At 41.0% G+C, this 15,082-nt stretch overlaps 1 protein-coding gene across 21 annotated transcripts in view; it reads left to right on the plus strand.

Moving 5' to 3' along the window:
* Nucleotides 1-14,857, plus strand: part of LOC117230806 (CUGBP Elav-like family member 4) — a 535,916-nt gene extending 521,059 nt beyond the window's left edge. For 14 of the 21 annotated variants that reach the window (XM_033488625.1, XM_033488620.1, XM_033488622.1 and 11 more), the window contains 6 exons: nucleotides 1,175-1,342; nucleotides 2,022-2,123; nucleotides 5,685-5,762; nucleotides 10,680-10,838; nucleotides 12,602-12,786; nucleotides 13,063-14,857. In XM_033488625.1, the coding sequence (XP_033344516.1) occupies nucleotides 1,175-1,342; nucleotides 2,022-2,123; nucleotides 5,685-5,762; nucleotides 10,680-10,838; nucleotides 12,602-12,729 (635 nt within the window). In that variant the 3' untranslated portion in view covers nucleotides 12,730-12,786; nucleotides 13,063-14,857. The remainder of the gene's footprint in view (nucleotides 1-1,174; nucleotides 1,343-2,021; nucleotides 2,124-5,684; nucleotides 5,763-10,679; nucleotides 10,839-12,601; nucleotides 12,787-13,062) is intronic. The other 7 variants (XM_033488616.1, XM_033488632.1, XM_033488613.1 and 4 more) reach the window with 6 other exon arrangements.
* The last annotated feature ends 225 nt before the right edge of the window (nucleotides 14,858-15,082 follow it).

Genomic DNA, 15,082 nt, shown 5'->3' on the forward strand with positions numbered 1-15,082 from the left:
AGCGAAACGTAATACCCTTTGATAGGGAAATAATATTTTATTTCTTCTCCACCTACTTCTGATCTTTCCTCCGCTTACCAGCCTTGCAGATTGCCAAGCTTCTGCGCTTTTATTTCTACTGAAATACGACGTCATCGTACCTGTCATTATGGATTTTTCATCCGCAGAGAGTACCTTATACAAGACGATGGATGTAGTTGAAAAGATTTTCCATGGATTTGCACGAATTTATGGATACGCGATGAATTACTCGACTGTTGAACTGCGCTTGATTTTAGATATTAGTAAACTTCACTTATTTATCGTTTTCTCATCGTTACGAGAAATGTCGTGCCCGTTCCTTTAAACCTATCTTCGCGTGTTCCAAATCATTTTCTTGAAAAACGTATCTAATTCGCAGTCCGTGAAACAGGACGAAACAGAGTCCGCAGAATAACATGCGTGAAATTGAAAAAATATTTAATACACGAGATGTTAATGTATCTGAACATGGAATAATTTTTAGAATTTATTAAATACCGATAATGAAGCTGCAAGGGTAAATCGATTAAAAATGACGGAACCGTAAAACGATTATTCATGGTCGAAACGCATCTATTTAAAGGGTATAATGGTTCGTTTCTAAGCCAACAACCTATCGTTTGAAGAGCTTAAAATATGCACGAAACTTTGAGTCGTTACCCCTCACCTTTACAAACAACACACCGATACGTACACCCAAATGCTCGTTTACTTTTCGTACTTGCTCAAACGCGCTACATCGAAGGTAGACGTTAAGCAGATACCGAGATAGCGATCTTCGGTCCGGATTACCGATCTAATCATCCTAAGAAAACAGTCAGTCGATTTGCTCAGAGGCCGGATCATTAACTCGTGGAACAGTATTCTACCGTGAGTCGTTATTAGCTCTAAAATCGGATCAATATTCCGGCAATCTGCAGATCATACGGACCCTCAAACGCGACGCGAGGCATACGGATCATCCGCAAACTCGATCTGACGTCCTTCCAATTATACAGTATATACCGTAAATATATACCGTAAATCGGTTGACAGGATGTACAGAGAGGGCAACTAGCTAAGCATGATCATTCCCGATCCGATGTCGCGCGTCGGGAGGGTGACTGAGGTCGGTGTTGTAAGAGCAAGAGGGTAACCGGTGTGTACTGATCAGGTTTGCTCGTAGGTACCGGTACAGGGCAGCCGGTTAACGGGGCGATACCGTCGTTACCATCGCCAACGATGCCCAATTTCAACATGGCTGCACAAACACCGAATGGTCAACCAGCAGGTTCGGATCCTGGTGTCTACACCAACGGGATACCGCAGACCTATCCGGGACGTGAGTATCAACTCAGGCGCAGTGTGCCGCCCCTGCGCAATGCTCGGCCAATCGACGCTGGACTTTATTATTTTGCCTTTGCTATGAGAACCGAGTAACCTCGCCCTAGACACGTACCACATTACCTCGATTCTTTCTCTCCGAGTGGGAAAAAATCTTTCCCATTCTCTTTTTCTTCGCTATTTCACGTGGACGCTGCAGCGAACGTCGTATACGCGAATGTTAAGTATCGGGCTTTAGTTGCGAGAATTTTGAAGACGCGCGTACATATTTTATCGACGATTAATAGTAATTATTAGTAATGCTCCTTCTAAAGGTACTGGTTTCCATATTTGTAGTAAAGCCATACGAATATATTGATCGGAAGGTAAATTTTGAAACGATATTCCTACAAAGGACTTACGTACGCAAGCGTTAAGATCACCTCGCGTAAATATAACACGGCTATACACTTTCGTGCGCTTCTCGATGCAAAACGAAAGTTAACGTAACGTTGAAATCTTAGAATCGGTATCCGAATTTCCCATTTCGCCTTACGCATACCTGTAGAATCAGATTAAGCTAACGAGGGATCCAAGAATACGCGATACCGTGCGATATCGATTGGTCAGTACGTATTGCGACAGGGGCCCTAGACATAGGTCCGTCCTCGATAAGAGCTGAGCTTACTGAAGTGTAGATGCCCTCCATCTGTCCATTCCAGCACAAGGGCTGCCCAATGGGGAGGCGGCACTCCAGCATGCCGCCGCGTATCCTGGAATGCAACCCTACCCCGGTGTCGGTAAGTTTTTTCTTCCCCATTTACTTTTTCCCTTCGTCTTATCGAGAATTCCGTCAAGCCTTCGTATCTGCAAAGAGTTTTCACGGAACTTTAGCGAACGCATTTCATAGTGTGCTTTTTCGATAACAGCACGAAGCTCAAAGCTAGCCTCGAAACAGCGATCCAAATCGGATTCTGTAACGAGTTTTTTGACCGAAAGAAAAGAAAAGGAAAAGATCGAATGAAAATTATCGCGTTGCCTATTCAACTCGAGATATTATTCGAAAATGTTATTACTTATATGCATGATCCAAGCTTTCGTTTCTCCATGAATACGATACTTTCAGCGATGCAATCGGGAAAACGCGATCCTACCGTGGAAGTCTCGCAAAACGGTAATTCTGTTCGTTGTTAGATGTACTTTCAGCTTTTTCAACGAGAGCGTACATTAAGTGGACGATATTTTACGTCGAATTAATTATTCGGTGAACGATTTCCATGTTTTCAAAGGACGTCTCATTAGGGGAAACAGATTCTAAAGACGCAAGAGCAAATGAATCGGAACGTTCGGTTTTAATATGCTTTTATCCGAGCACTCGAGCACTTAACTCTGAAAAATTCGATTCCGCTGGTCGCGTTTCTGGCTGTTGCATGTAACTATGGTCGCATGTGTACATTTATATACGTATATAATACAAAAATGTATATAAATATATATATACACATGCACATATCTATACACATGTACAAGAGCACAAATGTTTCATCGTTATCATTATGATCATACGTGTATATTATAACATATAAGCATATTATATAGACGTGTCGCGTCATCGTGTCGTTATATAATGCTTCTGGTGTGCTGCTACAGTGTATCTTCGATGTTATTTTATATAGGCGTCGTGTACATTATATATTGTTAACTCTTAAGCGCATCATGTATCGTGCATGTTCATTAAAACGCAGACAACACGCCGACATGTAATCGGCTAGGATGTCGAAGAACCGAACGATGTTACATCAAAGTGCGATACACCGGCAGGAATCATAATCCAATAACCAACATCAAAATGGACGATTCCGTTTCAGTCTAATCAGCGTGTCGACACGACGTATAACTATACTTCGATTCGTTCCGCTCACCGTTAGCAATTAACACAGGGGTTTGATGAATTCTCTGTCCCAATGGTTAAATTAATAACGGAGCATTCGAATTGCTGTTTCACCAGCACCAAGTTTCATGAGCGCGCGTCATTATCGACTGCAAAGCAGCGAAAAACTCGCAAAAATTCGTCGTCCTAACAAATATTTTAGTAGGAATGTACGCGTCGAAAATCTGTGCGGAATTGTACAGTGAAAGTTCGCCATATTCTTTTAATTTACAAGACTAAATGCCCAATTAAAATTCTAAAAGTCTTTCTTTTTTTCGTTTTATCCTCGTAACGTGCAAAATTTAGACGAATTGCTCGGTTTTTAGTGGTTGTAGAAATAGACAGGTACAGCGTACACTATACGTAGTTTTGTACAAGTTTCCCCTACGTTGTCCGTCATCCCGTATTCTTTTTCGTTTGGTCGTCTATTAGCATCGGGGAGAGACCCCCTTTTTCTACCCATGTATCTTTCCTGTCTCTATACGTGCACGCGGAATTGGCAGAAATTCATCAAATTTGAGGTATAACGTCCGTACGCGGAGACCGCGCTGGTTTCCCGTGTTTGCCAAAGACTCAAAAATAGGATATTCTTTTTCTGTGTATTTTCGTCCAGTGTACACAGGCCGTGGAGATCAGCGAGTGGAAAAAAAGCAATCCGAAATATCGTGTGTCCCTCTATCCGGGCGAATGGTAACCGACGTATGATGGCGTATTTATTTCATACGCCAAACGTCGGACCATCGTTGGACCGAAACCTCCGGTAACGTCAATCGGAATATATTAAAGCAATGTTTGCACGGAAATAATTAATTTCCAAGCGAAAATTTACCTCTTCTGATCTGAGAGCGAACGACCAAACCCCTTCGCTCCGCCCCCGCTGACCATCCCTCTCTACGTTTATCCGTCACAAACAAATATCAATCGCGCGCGTTTTAAATATTTGCCAAGGTATAATTAATGCCGTTATAATTGCTTTTCTCTAATATCATGCGGTAAAGTGCTCGTTTATCCATTGCAACCTACAACTTCAACGCGTATTTATGCGATATAAATGTGCCTGATCGAGAGTATCTCGAAAAGTTTCATAACAGCGTACGTAATCTCGAATATTCTACGATTTTTCTTTGCCCGTCTAAGAAACTCGATGGTAGAACAACGATAGAATAAAGTTCTACGACTGAATTTTACTCGAAGTAAGGTTCTACGAGTGAAATCGTTGGTTAGTCAATTATTGTACAGCTAGGCCCTGTTCCTTCCGTCGATATTTTCTTCAACGTCGTTGCGTTCTAAACGTTGATTTAAACTGGCCGTTAGTTACGCACACGTATAGTTTTGATAGTCGCGATATGCGTACTCGGCGAATAATGAGGCCGGACAGAACGGGTAACGGGACTTTGAAGCGATATCGCGTGACAGTTAATGTCGGTAATATCGGATAGGAGCGTTGCAAAATACAAAAGTATCGTGTTAAAAGTCGTGGAACGATGAGAACGTTGAGGGTCGAATATCGTTGTAGTGGAAAACACCGCAACGAACGCGGCTAGACGCTTTAATGGAAAAGAGACTTGCTCGTCTAGTGACTTTTTTTCGTTTACTTTCGAGTTCACCTGACGGTCCGAGACTCTTCTCATTAATTCGACGAACCATGGCCATAATTTCGCAAAGTATCGCGTTCAGTTTTCTCTTTTGATTTTCCGTGTTTCTGCTGAATTAAACGCAGTGTTTTCATTGTTCATCCACGTTTGTTACGAACGAATTATAAACCGTTCTACCATAATTATTTCTCGACTCGCTGCTGACGACAATGCAATTTCGCATTAACTCGATTGACGTTGACCATGCAGTTTACCTTTTATTAATGTTGCTGCTTGTTACATTTACGCTGTTGTATTTCCTGGAATTATAATTCGTTGTCACAGCATACATAGGGTATACGAGTTAATCTTTGATCTCCAAAAATATTCAACATCTTTGTCCGGCCTGGGTCGACTTAAAAAATAATTGGCCGCGTGTTAAGCTCAAATACCAACAAACGAAAATTATCGTTTGACATTCTAATCCGAATCGTACGCCAAAGCAGATAGGAGCTTCAAAATGATTAACGTCGACGTTCCAAAGTATAATCTACAAATGCGAATTATTCGATGTAAACGTTTTTTGCGCATCATCGTATGATCTAACGTTGTTATAAAATCGTTTTGTCTTTCTTATTTTATCGGATTCGAGCAGTCGCATGGGAAACGTAAATCACTATGTGAGAAATCGAAAGGTCTCCAACGCAACATAATTTTACTTTTATTTTACACGAAAACACTGATGGCCACGAGAAGCTGTGTTTCATGGAAACGAAATAGGAACGATAAGAACAGCATGCACTACGTGTATAGATGTGGACACATCATGATGTATTTGTTATTTGTTACTGTCGCAGCTTATCCCGCCGTCTACGGCCAGTTTCCTCAAGCTATTCCTCAGCCGATGACCGCCGTGGCACCCACGCAGAGGGAAGGTAAGTAGAGAACACTCATCAACGTCTAACTGTTGACTGTAAACACGAATGATTGTAGTCCTAAGATTGTAGATCCAGCTCCCAAATGTCCAGACACGAGTTTATCCTTCGTTGTTACGTCGTACAAGGTATACCATTGATTACTACGGGTGGTTTCTTTTTACATCTGTTGAAGTACGTAAAAATCTCGCTCTACCAAGAGATCTTTCTCTGCGAAATCTCTCGAATAAAGTTCTCTAATACTTTACAAAAGAACGTGATTTGTCAGTAACGACTGATCGTAGCGAGATAACGAGCAAGCATCGGAAGGAGCCAATAACGCGGTTACATTTCTTTTGGTAAGAAGCTCGGAAAAATGAACGCGTTCTTTTTAATTCGACCATGTATGGTTGCGGTCATTTTTAGTTTAATCATAGCGATAAAGATGAAGGATGACTTACAACCGTTCACGAACTTTCATGGAACCGTTATATTTTGGCCCGTCGATACTGCGAGAATAGTCGGGTTTCTCCGCTATGGAAGCTGCACAAGACAGGTCTCCTCGGTCGCATCGTGTTTCGTCCGTTAATTACTGACAAGATAACGAAAGAATGAACTTTCAACATCTCGTGTCCGTGAATTTGCGTCGTGTCTTTCGCCTGCCCGACTAATCCTAGCAGCGTTCGCTCCGTTTTCTCGACGACAGGGACCGAGGGGCAACGCATTAATTAAGTCAATTGACTCGAATTGAATGCGCAAGATTAATCGAAATCGATGTCGTCGCAAGAAAGGACAGACGAAAGAGCAGATCATTCGTCAACGTTATCTATAGGAATGAGAGAAAAAAAAAAGAACGAAGAAAACGAGTGAGGATTAAAGATGGCGGATAAGCGGCAGAAAAGAAAGCGAGGGTAGGGTGAGCCGAGCCAGCGCCTAATTGCAATTAACAACTCGCCATTATTAGAATATACGACGCCTAACAATGAGATAATGCAAATAAAACGAAAGTTTTAATTACTTTGCCGTTACGCCTGCCGGCGATCCGTTGTTACATTGTAGGATAATGGGAAGTTTACCGCGACAGCGTTGCCCCTCCCACGCTTCCAGGCCTCCTCGATATCCCTATTTTCTGCTCTCTTCCAGCGCCGCTTTTCGCCTGCTTTTCCGAACGCACAGTATCTCGTTGATACATTCTCGTAATATGTTATCATGAGATACATTTTATCGTTTTACACATTCGCTACTATGAAAATTACCATATAACGTTCCGAATAAAGAGTTCTTACTATCAATCGTAAAAGCGCTCGTATTTTATGTAAATGCGTTACTTAGCGATAATATTAATTTAATGTAGTGATAATAAATTTTGGAAATAACTTTATGCAGAGCAGTTTTATTATAATATTTTACTTTTAGATACAGACTAGAGAGCAAAGATTAAGTGGAAATTTGAACATCATCGTTCAAAATACTCGAGGCAAAAAATACTTATCAGGGCGAATGTGTCTCAACGAGACGATAATCGCGTATATCGAAGTTAATTTCGCTGTACGATCGTTCTAAATCCGATTTCGATTTATTTACTTCTGAAACAAGTGACGTGGATGTTGAAATTAAAAGAGAGCGGCAACCTATCCTAATGGAAGCAGACGTGACGGCGACATCAGAAGAACGATATCGTTTATTCTGTCATCATTGCATGACATCGTTATCAATTTTATACTTAGTGTCGCTTCGTTCATCATTTTTGCTTCTTTAGTATGTTCTTAATGTATTATACGTCTCATAAGGTGTTCTCGGTGTTCGTACCTCTCTCTTCTCGTAAACAATAGTTGTACCACGATATTCTGAGCGTTTCGTGGAAGCTCTACGTTCATTCTTTATATACATAGATGGGTATACATCGGTGTGTTTTCGTTGTACTCAATGTAATTATTCCTAGCTGTGTTCGGTGTTGCGCTGTCAACCAACAATGATCTTTGCTTTCTTATGACGATCAATCGTACATCTTGTTATATGTATATGGACTGTGCACTTATTACGGGTGTTGATCGATATTCGATATCGTTACATAGTTAAATACCATCATCACGTATATCAATTCTCTGTAATAGATACTGAATTTTAAATTTTGAGTTATGAAATTCTTTATCTTCGATCGTTGTAAACGTGTTCGGGCAATCGTTCGAAGCACTCTGAACATTTGTATGAAAAAACGTATATGCCCCTTTCGTTGGACATTTAGTTGTGCACACGTTTGTATAAATACGAAAATATATAAAATATTAATGGCTACTCTGCATACATTTGTAAGCTCGAATCACTCGGATAAAAATATGTGCGAAAGAATGCCGTTCGAAGAAAAAAATGTTCAAGCAGTGGAATATCAGGTTCAGTGGATACTCATCTTAACGCTTTAGTCTGCTCGTAGATACTACTTCTCTCCCTCGGGTTTGGGGGAGGTGTTGCTTTCATTAAATTCGCGTGCACGTCCCGCGCGTGGGCCAATTAGAGAGTCGAAAACCAATTTCAGAATCAACGATCGCATGGCACGACGACGTGGTTAAATTTATGGCTCGTTCTTCGTGATTCCGGCGTCCACCGCAATTCCTCCTCCATTCTCCCCTTCGTCGGAACCGGAAACCCGTCGACACCGGCTCTAATTTGGGTTTCACGTGACAACTACGATCGAGTTATTACCGAGACGAAGTCGGTGCTCGCGAAAAAGAGAACATTTCCCGTTCTTCGTGTAAACCACGAGACACGTTCAAACGATGTAGATATAGAGTTTATCTCTACTTTCCTTAAACTTCGCGCAACAGTACGACACTCGCTAAACCTGTATCGCGATAAACGAATTTTCATCGGAGAATTATTTCTAAAACTTAAATCCGTTCGAGGTAGCTTCTTCTATTTGTAAAACTCAATATTTTTATATTTTATCCGTTTCGTAATTATGCTTTTTCCTGCTGTAATTACGTGCAATAAAGCTTTGAAAGCTCCTAGAAATTGTAGTTGAATACGAACATTCGAAACGAGATGCTAAAATTTTGTAAAATATTCTGTCTCTCGAATTATTTGTACGTCAATTTTCACGAATACGCGGAAACGACAATGTTACGTCATTCTTCAAATTTTAATCCCTCGCTCGATATACGTACCTATTCGTTCATCGTTGAAACCGATTAACCATCGTCGTCGTAATAATACAGTGATTCCACGTGTATCTCCATCGGTTCGTTGTTTCCGTTAATCCGACATTTTCCACTTCACCCTATACTTTAAACAGATTCTACAATTATTTCTCTAATTTCATAGGAAACTTTCTCTAGAATCACGACAGAATTAATCTCTGAAACAGTTGTAAAAGTCAGTCGACCGCCGATAGTCATTTAGAAAGCAATAGAAAGAGCTATAATTGACTAAGAACTATGAAATGAACGAGACCCGTGATCGTTCGCGGAACTGGAAACGGACAATTGCACTCTCTTGTGGTAATTCGACACGGTAACGTTCGTTCGTAAAGGTGTAGAAGTGACAGAAGGGCGAATCTCGGCGAGGAACGAACGAGTCGCGATGAGTAGCATCCTAAAAGTTGAGTGGCAGCCATCTCATTACTTAAATGCGTCCGTTAGCTGAGAGAAGCGCAGGCCAAAAGAGCTGAAGTTTCCATGGTCATAATCGCCGCTAATTGACGTCGGAGTTATAAAGTTCAGTGAAATTAGCTAAATCCGTATTTGGACTCTCGTTATTCCGACCCTTACTTTGCTTCTTCCGTTGGACTTTCCTCCACGGACGTATTAATCGTCGGTGTCTTTATATCTTTTGCGGCTGACATAAAGTAACAAGAGAATTTTTCGTTATCCGACGAAAGCTCTACAATCTAATTGGAGAAGGAATTGCGTATCATTTCAAACTTTAATGAAATTTCACGAATACGTACGATGATTCGTCATCGTTAATTGACGGAGGACTTTTGTGAAAGTTGGGTTAAAAATGAGAGAATGAATTGTCTAGAAAGCTGAAGATAAGGCATTGGCTCGACAAAATTTTACCGAGGAAATTTATATAGTTGCTTCGTCATTGGTGAAAAGCGTTATTGATTTTCTTTTTTTTTTCTCGAAAAGAAACAACACGTTATCTAGCGAATTTTTACGTAACCTATCTTACTCATTCACTTTCGTACTTGTATCACGAATATTAAACTTCGTAGTAATAAGACGACGGATTAACATGTCTGGCAATCTCATGCAAAGTGTCGCACCATCGTAATCAGTATCATCACTGTCACCACACTCCTTACATCCCATTTGCATTCATTAAAAAATACCCTTCACCTCGCTCGTCATTGTGTTGTGAATCCCAGTGTTGTGTGTTTGTATATTTGAAAGTATAAATACTCAACGTTACTTGAACCGCGAAAAAGCTCATTGCCGTAACAGACATCATCGTGACATTCTAATCATTACTCTCTTCGTCGGCAATCACGCACCTCTATTCCTTCGTTCAATCCATTCCCTTCATCTCCCGTCTGATCTTCCTCCCCTCCCTTCTTTATTTCAGTTGAATTTCACTTTCTTTGCGTTTCGTTTAATGCCCCTATCCGAAGATCCCCTGTCACGTGATTCATTAAAAAAGAAAAAGAATATTCACCATGTGCAAATCGTCCTTCACATTTCCGTGCGACGAGAGAGAAATCAGATTGTCATCGAGAAACGATCACGAATCTTCATCTTCATTCATCAAAAACGCATCCAGACGAGAATCGGGAAGAACGAGAAGAGAGCAATGTGTGCATACTCGCTGACGCGAGGTGGCTCTCCTGTCGCGTCGAAATCATTATGTTGCGAAGAACGAAACTCATCCAGAACTAACATTTTAACTTGAGTATTATACTTCAAGTTTAGATGTTTAGATGTGCTCTGATTTATATGGTAGGATGCTCTATCTCAGGACCTGAAGGCTGCAACCTATTCATCTACCACCTGCCTCAGGAGTTTGGAGATGGTGAGCTCATGCAGATGTTCATCCCCTTTGGCAACGTCATATCGTCCAAGGTTTTCATCGATCGGGCCACCAACCAGAGTAAATGCTTCGGTAAGTGTGTCATTTCCACAAAACACGCGAAGAGTGGCCCACGGAAGAGAGAAACAAAATACCGTTGAACAGCTAGACGGTTCGATGGTGATATCTTCCAAAGGTAGGACGGTTTGGTAAAGTCTCGGCAATATCGATACCGATCACTTGGACAAAGGATCAAAGTCGCACAACGAAGGCGAACGTTCGTAAAATCATTTTTATAAGTTGGTAGTAATTACCAGCGATAAGCGCGCTTTTAACGATCTCTTAAAAATCCAACAGGTTCATTTTTATTTCGTATCGTATCGAACGATATTCGAATAAGACGTTGTGTTCGCAACATATTTGTATAAAAGTATTCGATCCATCTCTGTAGGTATAAAAAATTAATGTGCATTTTACAAGTCCATGAGACGAAAATTCTTCATTAAATATGAATACACGTCCGACTGTGACTCGAATGAAACTAGGTAGTCCTTTTGGTTAATCAGAAGGGATTGAAACAAAAGCGCTGAAAAACGTACCAGTGGTAGCTTTGATTAATTGTACCTTGAAAGGATGCTGAAATATGAGTGCAGATAATTGGACGGATATATTCGCTGATATTCCTCTTAGTCTATTCATTCGTAACTAGCGCGATTAATATTTTTCTGCCTATCGCTGCCGATTATTATGGCCTATACAGCCGGATGAATTTCATCGTTGAAAGGACAGTGGTCGTTATATTCTCGGTTTCGTTGTGTGTCGTTCTGCGTGTAATTATCGAGACATTGATGAAAAAGGCACGTCCAAAGTGAACATATCGTTCATTCACGATGCATACTTTGATATCGACGTTGTGATCAACTTCCGTAAAAGAAGTTCTATAACGTAACGAAAAAAGAGGAATGAAAATGCTTCGAGCATTATAATCTACATAGACGCGTATATGTACGTTTTTGCGTGTAACGCGATTCGTCTGTAATCGTACGATATAAATAACGACGCACGATATTATTTTCTTGGAATTCAACGGAAGAGAGAATTTTGGGGGAAGAAAACGGTAAAGGGATACTTTTTCATCGAACAAGGGTTAAAGCCTCTTCAGTCACCTAGTAAAAGTAATTTACGAACTCCGAGTAAAAGCGGTGGTCGCCGAGCGATGAAGAGCCGCGATTGGTCAGGCAGTAGGCCGCCATGATGGCAAAACTAAAATTGGATCGGGGCTAATGGTCAAAATTGGCTTAAACTGGGAGGGCCCTGATGACCTTTCAGCGGCGCTTCTGTTGTTAAGAGCTTCGTTATCGTGCACCTTCTCTCTTTCCCTCTCCCTTTCTCTTATTCTCGATAAAACTTTGATGATAGTACCGAGGTCCCTTCGCAGAAAACTTTTTATTCCTCGCGGCGAATCAGCTAATCTAAATCACTGGTTAGCCAGCGAGTACCCTTTTGCGATAATCAGATGCCCTCAGGTGTCGATATTCAACTTCCCGTTTTCATCGTAAGTCGAAAAATATCGTAACTAATTTCTTTTAATCTCGATTCAAGAACAATTTCAGGTCAGCCGTTGCGGTGGAAAGATTCTCGTATTATGGTTGGGATATAATCGATATTTCTAGCTGTATTACTTCGATACAGAATTTTGTCCTATTTTCCGAAATAAAGTCTTTTTTTTAACGAAAGATTTTTTTTATTAAAAGGACGTGTTCAACTTGTTACTAATCTTTTAAACTATTAAATGTCAATAACGCGTAAATATTCTGTTTTATCGATTAAAATAATTGACGATTCGGTTCTTTCAGGTTTCGTGTCGTTCGATAATCCAGCGAGCGCACAGACAGCGATTCAAGCGATGAATGGCTTCCAGATAGGGATGAAGCGTTTAAAAGTCCAGTTAAAGAGGCCCAAGGACGCAAGCCGGCCATACTAACCAAAGTCCTAGCTTAGAGAAACTGGACGATACGCACCCTACATCATAACCCACAGAGTAAGTTTGAAGAAAGTTCCCGAATAATGAAATACATCCTCCTTGGAAATTTCCAGTTCTATTTTGTATTTGATCAAAAGACGAATCCAGTAATTTTTATATAGTTCTCTCAGTGTGCCAAGTATAAATAATCGTTAGTGGTATCGCTATCGATATTCAGATTGTTAGATTTTAGACTGATAGATTACCGTAAAAAGATCCTCTTTCACATACAACGAATATGAACTCATAATGTATCGACGATGGTTAAATAGTATGGACCCTTTCTAATTACAGATGTCGTACAAGAACACGGGCTTATTGAACGCTCGACGATCAGAAGTGATGAGTTTGAATCACCGTTACAACGCTCTCCACTATAATAATCTAGTATACTAGTTAGATAATTTAATTAGAGTATAAAAATTAGAAGTCAGTAGATTGACTTCGCCGGCAGCCACGCGGCGAGGACGAAGAGGCAGGCTGATGCTAATGAAACATTGGATGTCCAGCACTGAACCCAGTCCGAGAAACCAAACGCGAGTAGGATTCACGCTTCAAACGATTTCTCGGATGCTCGGATACGACAAATTCTTTACTAAGAACGGAGAACACGTCGATCTTTTTCATCCAGTTCTTTCTATTTTCCTACATCTTATTCTATTTTATACATTTTTCCGTTCTTCACTCTCGATCCCTACTGCCAAACGAGGATTCGTATCGAGATACGAACGATTATTCGATACGCGTCTTACAACAAGACATTCTAATCCTAATACGATTTTGAAGATCCGATCATCCGGGAAGTAGTAGATATCGAGAGCCTAGAGCCTCTCGACCAGGTTATCGTTCCGACGACACACTATCTCCTATATAGTTTGATAATCACGGTGAACGTTCAAGACGGGTGACTTTCCAGCACTAACCAAAGAATACTCTTAGTTCCTGACGAAACGGCATGGCGATTGTAGCCGACCGACTGTTGAAAAAAGTTAACTATTACTGCGATTCGACCCATACAATACCAAAGAAAGTACCTCTTCAGATTCTCTAGAAAACAAGAAATACAGTGTGTGTATCGGTTGAATTCCTTATTCGTTTACGAACAACTTTGCCAATTTTCATTTGAAAACGCAGTTAAACCGTCGAATCCGTTTGGATGTCGTGTGTTCGGTATGCGAACGCGTCATCACCGTATTATACGTACCACGTATATAGCAACGTCGTTAGGATCGTTTACTATGTTTAGTGGTCTTCGGGCAGGACCGACGGCACAGTGCTCGCGGTCTCTCCTAACGCAAATTTGTCAATCACGTATACAGGGTGCTCGTCTCACGCAACGTCTAGAAAGAAGAACAAATTTCTAAAACGAAAACTACGAATCCGAACATGGAACACGCATTTACATACATTTACACTGGTATATATACAAACGACGCACATACACGCGCGGACACACGCACACGTGCACAACACGCGCATACAGCTCACACATCACGCATCTACTTACACACGTATCTACATGTATGAATCAGTGCCGACCCAACATTCGCGGGTTATCGGTTCTTCTTACGTTAAGATTATCAAAGGCGTAGGTATGTACGTCGCGCCGTAGATTTTATATACGAGACAATTTAAAGGGATCGTTAGTGCCGTGTCAAAGTGAAGTCATTTCGAAGTCCGGTCGTCCGCGCCACGGCGCTCGTTCACCCAACGTAGTATTTATTATTATTATTACCCCTTTATCATCATCGTCATTATTATATTACGATCATCATTATTAAGAGTACGATTAGATCGTTAAGCGAAAAGTGCGAACGAATTTCCGGCCGAAATTATATCCATCGGGGTTCCTTTTTTAACGAAGGATCGTTCAACCTGATCACATTACGCTTCGCGATCCAAAAAAGATCGGGATCCTGTTGTTGTTCATTCTCATGGCTCGACGATTCATAAAATCGTTCTTGTTTGACTGACCGGTCACGCATCGCCCGAGAAATGTCAACCAGGCTGTGATTATCCAAACAAAACAAAAGTAACAAAAGGGTGAAAACTACTACGATCACGACGACGACGACGACGACGACGACGTTAACAAGATCGAGTCCATCTCGCGCAGAATGTTTCTGTCCATTCGATAATAGGGGAGAGAGAGGAGGAAACGCGGAAGAAATAGTAGATCGTCTGAACCAGCTGAACGCAATGAGCTTTACTTTTTTATTTTATTTACCTAGTCTACGTCTAGTCATTTTTATACTCGGCATAATGGTGGGAGGGGGGGGGGGAGGGGCGAGAATAATTTACGCGTTTTCTCATA

Source organism: Bombus vosnesenskii, unplaced genomic scaffold (genome assembly GCF_011952255.1).
Source record: "Bombus vosnesenskii isolate JDL3184/JDL3185 unplaced genomic scaffold, Bvos_JDL3184-5_v1.1 scf7180000013267, whole genome shotgun sequence".
Lineage (NCBI taxonomy): Eukaryota > Metazoa > Arthropoda > Insecta > Hymenoptera > Apidae > Bombus > Bombus vosnesenskii.